The sequence below is a fragment of the Borostomias antarcticus genome (assembly GCF_949987555.1).
Source record: "Borostomias antarcticus genome assembly, chromosome: 13".
Classification (NCBI taxonomy): domain Eukaryota; kingdom Metazoa; phylum Chordata; class Actinopteri; order Stomiiformes; family Stomiidae; genus Borostomias; species Borostomias antarcticus.
Window position 1 is genome coordinate 6,449,359 of NC_140246.1, and position 9,616 is coordinate 6,458,974.

At 43.5% G+C, this 9,616-nt stretch overlaps 1 protein-coding gene across 2 annotated transcripts; it reads right to left on the reverse strand.

The window, feature by feature from the left end:
• Nucleotides 1–332: 332 nt before the first annotated feature.
• On the reverse strand, nucleotides 333–9,616 carry LOC311317168 (uncharacterized protein). 2 transcript variants are annotated; one of them, XR_014630750.1, is made up of 3 exons: nucleotides 9,508–9,616; nucleotides 1,167–1,241; nucleotides 333–1,024 (listed from the first exon to the last, which is right to left on the reverse strand). XR_014630750.1 is itself a non-coding variant. In XM_084448202.1 (3 exons), the coding sequence occupies exons 1-3, from the start codon at nucleotides 2,170–2,172 to the stop codon at nucleotides 963–965; spliced, it is 939 nt and encodes a 312-aa protein (XP_084304328.1). In that variant the 5' UTR covers nucleotides 2,173–2,189; the 3' UTR covers nucleotides 333–962. The 2 variants fall into 2 exon arrangements, 1 of the variants encoding a protein (XP_084304328.1); XM_084448202.1 differs by lacking the exon at nucleotides 9,508–9,616 and adding an exon at nucleotides 1,371–2,189.

The following is a 9,616-nucleotide window of genomic DNA, read 5'->3' on the forward strand; positions in this document are numbered from 1 at the left end:
CATCAATTACACTGATGGAAAAAGCTACTGATTTACAGCGTGACCCACAACTTTCATGGAGCTCTCAGCATTCTGATTGGATCTCTTTCCAGATCATCCCTCCCTAATATTTTAGTCTAGTTTTTATTCATTGACGAAAGTGTCACTAGATTTCGTCATAGTTTTTGTCATCATAAATCCATTTTTATTTAGTTCCTAAATAAAGGTCGTTGACAAATTAGTCAGTTTTTGTCAACGAAATTAACACTGAGGATACCTATGATGCCGCAATAAGATTCAGATACAGGTTTATAAACAAAAGGATTTATAAAAATAATTCAAATTTTACAAACATGTAACAGTTTAAATGAAATACAAATGAGAGCATAGTTTGTGCTCAGCATAAGGAGAACCACATCAGTCCCTCAACAGAACACATCAAGACACATCCACTATCCTACCCCAGGTTTTAGCAGCTTTAAGGTGGGAGGACATCCATAAAAATATATAATCTGTCTCTCACCCATACAATGGAAACAGTTCAGCAAAACAAACAAAATACTGATCATGGACAAGCAATTTGTTAACAGTAACAAAGTATTCTCTTCAAGAGTATACAAAAAGTGATATGGCAACACAAAAATAACAGGTAGAACTACCAAGCACCCTGAGGTGTCAGAAGTAACAATATATCATATACATAGTATACAAAACACACCGTAAACCAAACACAGTACTCTTAAAATGAGAAGAAATCAGCCATACGTTTAACAATAAAATATTAAAAAGAGGAGTGTAGAAAAATATAACTGTACAGTTTTCATGTCATACTGTAAACAAGACAATGCATTGATAATCGTGTTACAGGTAAGAAAATACATCCTCTTCTCTTTGGTGAGAAGTCTCTTTCTCTCTCTCTTTGGTGAGGGTCTCTTTCTACTACGGCCCAGTCTTCAGGCCACTGCCCTTGTGGCCGGGATAGGTTACTTTCTGAAAAGCTGGTCCAAAGGGTTTTGTTCTTCAATTTTTCTACTTCTGTTCCAGTCTAAGATGGAAACATTTCAGATAGGTCAGTGAGAGATATTCACAATATAACAGCAAATGTTAGATACCAAGCAGCAAGAACAGCAGCAAAAACAGTGCATGTCATTAAAGGTATCGCATGCGGAAGAGTTACTGTATATTACCTCTCGTGTAACTTTTTCTGTTCTGCCTTATGTTCTGCTCCTCAGCCCACTTGTAGCGTTCTTCAAAGGTGCGTGCTGTGAAAAATAGTTGTCAGTGACTGGGGAACACACTTCTTTCATTTTGCTACAAACAAATTAGGAACAAAATTTAACTTTCACAAACAACTTTCAGCATCAAAAACAACCTTTATTAGAAGTACATACGTTGTTCATTGGTTTTGTGAGTGCCTGGACTACTGCTGTGTCTGTAGTCTCTCTGGATTTTGCGGTGGTTGGCTTTAGTCCACCTCTCAGCCTCGACCATACTCTTCTTCATCAGAGGGCCAGCATGATCCTCTCTTGATACTGATTGGACCATATTCTTCATCAGAGGGGCAGCATGACCTTTTCTTGATCCTGATTGGACCATACTCTTCTTCATCAGAGGGGCAGCGTGATCTTTTCTTGATCCTGACTGGACCATACTCTTCATCAGAGGGGAAGTGTGATCTTCAATCGATCCCGACCGCCTGCCCCGCCTGACGGGGGTTGGAATGAAGCGGCTCTTCCAGTTAGAATGCACCTGCTCCCTCGCTGAGCCTGTCGTCTTTACGGGCCCATTGGTTGGGGATGGAGCTGCCATGGCTGTACTGGGATCAGTTTGTCTACTGGAGCCACTGACCTTTGGTCCAGAGGAATGTTGATCACCCCTCTTCACATCTGTCTTCTCTTTTGTTCTCAAAGATTCAGAGCAGGAGGACTTTTGTGCATCTCTCTTCTCTCCCTTTTTCTCTTTCTCTTCATGGGAATTGTGGCAGGGGGATCTTCTTGGAGTGTGTACTGTGGGAGCCACAAATCTTCCCATTTCATCCCTGTCGAACTTTTGAATCTTGGGTAATTCTGGCTTTGAGGAAGGGGAATTTCTCTCTGGGTTAAGTATTTTCTTGGGTTCTTGGTCTTTATTTGGGCGGATTTTATCCTCATGCTCAGCCCTCCTCTCCCCTGTCTTCTTTTCTCTATTCTGCATGAGAGAACTGGGGCGGTAGGACTTTTCCTTACCCCTCTTCTCTTCTCTCTTACTATCATTTTTTCTCAACAGAGATTTAGGGCTGGATTCAGGACTGGAGAGCTTTTGTTCATCTCTCTTCTGCTTTTCCTTCCTTTCAGTTTTCTCAAAATGAGATTTGGAGGGAGATAACCTTTTCACTTGGCTTAGTTCAACAATACTTGGCCTCTCCTTGTTTTGAGGTATTGGTTTAGTGGATTCAGCTTTTGCCTGTTTTTGCAGTATCTGGTCCAAAGTTTTTCTTCTGAGTTGCAGAGGAGCAGTGTTGGTTAAAGACTGCTGCACTATCAGGCTTTGGACCCCAACGAAAGGTGGTGAGCTCACACTACTGCACTCCCACCTTTTGACCACAGGGTGGTGCTGTGACACAGTTGAATCATCTGAGCTGTTCTCCTGTACACTTGTGGTGGACTTGCTGCTCTTGTCCTCAGTCTCAGAGGTCAGCCTCTCTGTTGGCGAGGTCTTTGGCCTTTCCCAGTGACTCTCTGACAATGTGCAGTCATGTGAACTATCTTCCGTCACATCTGGAAATGTCAACGGTGGCAGAGGGGACACCTTGTCATTACACAGAATGCTAGAACCTGATTCAGATAAGTATCTTGCTGCTGGTGCGGTAGTTAGCCTTTTATGTTTACGTTCAAAGGTTTCAGCATCAGATTCAGTATCAATTGTGTCAGTTGAAATTGGACGCCTCCTCTTCAGAGCAACATGTTTCTTGGTGGAGTTATCCTCCATGTTAGATTTTGTTGAATGTCTCCTCCTTTGTCCAGTCTTTGGTCTGTCAGAGTTGTCGTCAGTTTCAACAGAGCTGTTGTCAGTCAAAGAGGTTGATGGTCTCCCCTTGTGGGGGATCTGAGTCTCACTGCCCATGCATTGACTGTCTTTAGCCTGCGATTCTGATTCCAAGTCAAATTCAGTGTAACCCAGTCTCTGTGCGATCTTGGGTATTTTAAGCCTATGTTGATTGTTCTCAATCTCTGATTTAGAATCAGATTCAGATTCCATCTCCGTTCTTGCATTGCCTGCTGTAGCCTCTTGATTTTTGGACAGTGTCATCTTTGACAGTGACATGACAGGAATTGAATAAATATTGAAAGATATGTTTTGGGCATTAAAGAATGCATCAATGGATTCAAACACTTCCAATGGTGAACAGGGGTCTCCTTGTCTTCTCTCTTCTGACAAAGGCTTCAGCACACTGAAAACGTCAGTTTCACTGGTGACACCAATGGCTAGACCTGGCACAATGGGCTGTGCAGGTTCTCCATGTAAATCCATAGGTTCAGTCTGTTCATTTGTCTTCTCATTGACTGCCTCCATCTCCTCCTGGTCAAAGCTCACAGTCATATCTGAGATGAGATGCATGACACCAAATTCATCCCCAGAGTCAATGGCGAGGTCGCCGGGTGAAAGGGGCTCCATCCAATCTCCAGGCAAATCCTGAGCCTTGGTGTGTGACTTTGGCTCAATGCTAACCTCCTTCGTCTCCTCCTGGTCATAATTCAAAATCTCAACTGACAGGGAGAAGTACTCTGGCTTCAGTATGTTGTGGAGTCCTTTTCTCCTTCCATCCTGAATCTCTGAAACATCCCCTTTCTGCCCCTTTCTCTCTGTCAGGCCAGTTGTGCATAATCCCAATCTAAATTTGTCAGGAGTTTCAACGAGAGAAGAGCAGCAGTAAGAAAGTTCTAATCCATTCATCTCCAGTCTCGCTGGTTCTTCTTCAACTGACAGAAGGTCTGGTGTGTTTTGTTCCTCCTGCCCCACAACACCTTCTTCAGCCAGCCTAGTCTTCGTCTGACCTTTATTCTCAGAGAGTGGTACACTGAGGGTTGGGTCATTTTGGAGTTGGTCAAATACCTTCTTGGCATCCTCAGGTGACAGTAAAGTCATTGTGATGTTACATGGGGTGTCTAAACTAGGCTCTTCATCTGAACCCGGGGCCTCTGTTGCTATGGTTGACTCTGTGGTTATATCCACTCTTTCACTTTCATTGTGGCTAGGTCCCTCCACAACTGTGTGAGTTTCTTTACTTCTTTGTACACCTGTCTCTGTCTGTGCCTCCATCTTCATATCTGTCTGTACCTCTGTCTCAATTTCTGTCTTTCCTCCTCTCTCCATCTCCACTGCCTCATTCTTCTCTACATCTGATGTTTCTGTGTTTATTACATGCTCTTTTGATCTGGTTTCTGCCTCTGCTGTTTCTAGTGTAAAGCACAGAGGCCAGGCTACACCAGGCTCTTGGTCTATGTCATCCACCTTCTCATTGACATTCAACCATGAGGACCTAAACTTTTCTGATGACGACCTACTACTGTGTGTTCCAGAGGGACACTTATCGAAAAGTTCCTCTAGACTGACGCTGTCAACTGCTGTGAGAATAACTCCATTTCCATCTGCTTTTAAGGCATTTGCTCTAAAGTCAACCATCTCTTTCCAAAACTCTTTTACATTAAAATGCAGGTTTTGAATATCCCCACCCCAAAAGTAATCCAATATGGCATGTTTTATATTGTCTTTTTTCACCTGAGGAACACATGAGCTCTCTAGCCTAGCAACCAGCTTCCTGAGGTCAGATAATGTGTAATCAATGACAGCAATACTGGAGACATCCAAAACACTCTCCTTGGCTTCATTCAAATCTTCACTGATACTGTCGCGGTGATTAACATAGCTACCCTCTGCTGAGATGACCTGTGCACTACTGCTCTGAGATTCAGTCTGCACTGATAATTTGTTCACTAGTGGGTGATCCACTGCAGTCAAATCCTGACTGTTATCTGCTGCAAGAAGTCTTTCAAGGATGGATCTTCCACAGACGTTATTCTCTGGAGCATTATCGTCTGCCATAACAATATTTTTTGTGCAACTCTCAGACACCTTCTCATTTTCATTAATGGTTGACAGTAGTCCACCCTCTGTACTCCCATGAACACTGCCCTCCGTCTCTACAGGCTGAGAAGGCACCTCTGGCTCAAGTGGGGGAACTACTGCCACGGGGAGAGGGGCTATGGGCACAGTCTTCACTAACACACACCGGGAGGCGGACTGGATCTCCAGACGCAGGGTGGAGTCCTCTTCTCTGTAACCATCAGAGGTCCTCGAAGGTTTGTCTCTTGGCTGTCCCTCTCTTCTGCCTGGTTGTGAAACGTTTATTTTCTCCACAGCAAAAGCTCCATTGGGTATCCCTGCATTCTGGTTACCCATGACAACTTGGTTGTTAGTGGCAATCATCTTGTCAATCCTTTTCCCAATCCACTTATTGATCTCATTCATGGGGTTCAGGGTTTTCTCAGGAGGAGTCTTGTCCTTGGGTGTCATAAAGAGATCACTAGGGGGTATCTGCTGTTCAGCAGGGGTGGGATAAATGACAGCAGTGACAGGCGGAGAACATTCAGGTTGTGTCATGCCTGAAGATGACACACAATCTCCAGGTGTCCACTGGTTTGGGGCAAGCGATTGGCTGGAAAGTGTAGAGGTACCCTGCTGGGATGCGGTGCATGCTGACATTGTGCTGGGAGGAACCTGGGAGGAGTCATCTGCATGTGTGGACTGGGAAGCAGTGGGGTTCCTCACATCTGGCCCTGTATTCTCTTTAAGGTCAGGACCCAGAGAGAAACACTGCTGAGCAACTGAGGAATCAGAACCATGCTCTATCACAGGTGGTGCCAGCTGGCTAAACATTGCATCACTTGGAGCTGTGTCCATCCTGTTAACCTCTTGGGAACTGCCGGCCATACACTGGGATGAAGGAGTATTCTGTGACACTGTTTTTCTGGCATGTGTGTTAGAACGTCCACTGGTAGAATGCCCATCCCTAGATTGTCCACCTTTGAAATCCCTCCAAGATTGTCTTCTGGGACGATGTCCAACACACTGCTTGATTTGCTCACTGGTGACCCGGAGGTACATAGGCGCCCTCCCATCAGGGGGGTTGTGCTCATACTGATGAAATGTCCTTTGCCATGGCTTTGACGTGTACCTGTGGCTGGGAGGGTGGGCCTGGTTGCTTAGTTCTGAATGATGGGCCTGGCTGCCTAGTCCTGAATGAGCTTGTAGCACTTGTTCAGTATGATGCACAGTGACACTGGGTGGTCGCTGACCATAGGGTCCAGACACATTGTGCCACTGTGCTATATTCTGTGCAGCTCTGGGAAGGCCTTGAGAGTAAGGGTGCTGACAGACCTGAGGGCTAGCCTCATAGTAGTCCACTGGATGGGACGCTTCGTAGGTGTCATAGTAGGCTGGTGTGGGAGCTCCACGGTTGTCCCACCGTGCTTCCCTCTGGGGGTAGTACCATTCAGCGTTGTTAGAGGGAGCTGTTTTTCTGTAGTCTCTGTACATGTGGTGTCCATTGCTGTTCCAATCACCTGGTCCAGCATGTGCTGAAGCCATGCTGTACTCTCCTCTTAACGAGTGATGCATTTTGGATCCTCAAAGGTTGAATTTCCAGATTATTCTCCCATCTGAACAATGAAGAAATTAAAACATGATTGTCGTAGAAAAATAGTTCACAAGACATAAGTAGCCTTAATAAACCACTTCAGGGGCGGATGTTTTCCATACGTGTTAAGCGTATTATCCAACAAAAGTTTCCTAAAACCATGTTAAAATATCATAACTCCGTTTTATACTCTCAATGACATACTAGCTGTATTAGCCTACATTGGCTAATGCATACATGTACAAGTAAATCTCTTTCAACCAATCACTGAACAGGTTGAACATACAAAGAGACAAGACCATCTGGAGACTATGGGTATACTGATAGTGTCTGGGATTGAATCTGATGAGAAACTTATATGAAAAACCTACATTCTGAGACCTTGTTTACATGTAGCCGGGGATCTGGGAAAACTGTGATATTTATATGCGTTTGTACCTGTCGTTTACACAAACTGAGGTTTTAACCCACTGAAAAAAAACTCCGGAGATTTAGGAAAGTGGAGATTTAGGAAAACTCAGTTATTTCGTTTGCCTGTAAACAGAGGAAGACGAAGATTTACGTCATGTATGCGACAGAAAATGCATTGCGTAACGTGTGCAACCTTTGTTTACAATGTGTTTGCTCCTCTGACGTGCTCTAATAATCATGAATGCTAAAGCGATGTTCGTTTTTATATTAGTGCAAAGTCTGTTGGTGTGTTTGCATTTGCAAATACAACTGCTTTATTATGTCGAGGAGGAGAGGAATTCGTGCATTCTTTATTTTGTTTTTCTTTTACAGGATTCTGATTGGCTAACGTGTCTTCATGCTTCGTTACACTGCCGCCTACAGGTGTAGAGTGCTCTTGGTGGCGTATTTATGTGGGTGGCTGCGTATTTATGCAGGTTCGTGTGCACGATTTTATTTTTTAAGGAGAGGTGGAAATATCAGTTTTTGTAAATACCTGTGTTACAAAGTCTGAGAGTCAGGCTTCGTTTACACATACACGGGTATTTACATAAACTTATATTTCCCCCTCTCCGTTTTAAAAAATAAAATCATGGACATGAACCCGCATAAATATGCCGCCACCCGCATAAATACGCCACCAAGAGCACTCTACGCCTGTAGGCGGCAGTGTAACAAGAAGCATGAAGACACTATCATAAATATTTGCAAATGCAAACACACCAACAGACTTTGCACTAACATCAAAACGAACATCGCTTTAGCATCCATTATTATTAGAGCACGTCAGAGGAGCAAACACACCGTAAACAAAGATCGCACACCTGACGCAATGCATTTTCTGTCGCGTACTCGACGTAAATCTTCGTCTTCCTCTGTTTACATGCAAACGAAAAAACAGAGTTTTCCTAAATCTCCGCTTTTCCCGGAGTTTTTTAAACATTCGTTTTCAGTGGGTTAAAACCTCCGTTTACGTGTTAACGACAGGTACAAACACAGATAAATATCACCGTTTTCCCAGATCCCCGGCTACGTGTAAACAAGGACTAGTATAGCCTACCCATAACAGAAATTACTTATTTACAGGATGTGATCACTCAATCAACCCTCTTTTTTACATTTCACTTTATATGACCTTTTATATTTCTTGCACTTTGTCTTTTTAATGTCTCACTTTGTCGCACTTTGAATTGCCTTGTTGCTGAAATGTGCTATACAAATAAACTTGCCTTGCCTTAAATTAATCTACATTTTGCCATTTCTTCCCGATCTATCCATCTATCTACTTATCTATCCAAACCCTCTTCCTTCTCACACACACATACGCATATCCAGACACACTGTACATAATGCAATTCTCTCTCACTCTGCCACCTGCAAAAACTCCTAACAAAAACCTCTAACACAAGACACCACACATTAGCACACTAATATTAGAAGAGTGAAATAGTGGAACAGTGTTAAAGTCGCACTGAAACGGACGTTTGAGATCATCTAACTTCCGTAGTTTGACGTATTTCCGATGCAAAAAAGCTGAGGGTGGGACATATGTTTAGAGGAATTGACAAGTGGACGGGTTTTAAGAACTTTAGACAGATTCGATAGAAGGATAGCGTTGATTGGATGTCGTGAGATTATTGGCCTAAAATCTAAGGTACCTGTTGTCGTCACTGCACGTGACCTACCGTTTTTCAGGAAGTAAGAAATTATATACTTTGATATAAGATTACAACAGAATTACAGTAGAATTTTTTTGGCATACATCGTTGAATAGGTGAACACTATGACTAATTATGTTAACCAAAATGGGACAGAATGCTTTTTTCATTTCAGTGCGACTTTAAAAGCAGTGTAGGCTATCTGTTAGACGCGCGATGGCTCGGTGCGTTACGCCGTCGCCTCACAGCAAGAAGGTTCTGGGTTAGATTCCTGCTATATGAAAAAAACGACAAGAACAAAAAGCTCTTCAGTCCGGTATCTGACTTGGACTGAGGACTTGGGTCCCCGGGCGCCACTGGCGAGGCTGCCCACTGCTCCTGGCTTGTGTTTGTGTTATGAGTCGCCGCTCACACACGCGTGTTTATGTGTAGACTAATTGCCGTGTGGCTAGGCTACTCGTCCTTCGCGGTCCAGTATTTATTAGTATTATCAACTACGTAATGGTTTCATAATTCAAATTCCAGTGGTTATCGTGAGAGAAATTTACTTTAGGGCAAAACATCCAAATGGACAAATCCTATGTTAACCACAGACCTTTGGCTAGTGCAGTGGCAATCATGAAGAAGTAGCCACACGCGTGAATTCGGTCTTAGGCTATTCGAGTAGGTCTCTATTATTGATTGCATAACGTACTCTTTTAAAGCGAAACCAATCACTCCACAGGTCTAAAGTAAAATACTTACAGGAAATTCAGTCTGCACCGCGCTCGTAGCTCCAATTAAAATGCAAAAAAACTGCGTCTCCGAGAAACGCTTGGTAGCCTAAACAAGGCTAATCTCTCCGCTATTTCCC

Excerpts from the sequence above, each read along its gene's own strand:
- LOC311317168 (XM_084448202.1), bottom strand. The coding sequence starts at position 2,172 with ATGCAGAATAGAGAAAAGAAGACAGGGGAGAGGAGGGCTGAGCATGAG. Across the intron at positions 1,242-1,370 it reads TCACAAAACCAATGAACAAC|CACGCACCTTTGAAGAACGC; the intron begins GTATGTACTTCT and ends TATTTTTCACAG. Across the intron at positions 1,025-1,166 it reads CAGAAAAAGTTACACGAGAG|ACTGGAACAGAAGTAGAAAA; the intron begins GTAATATACAGT and ends TTTCCATCTTAG.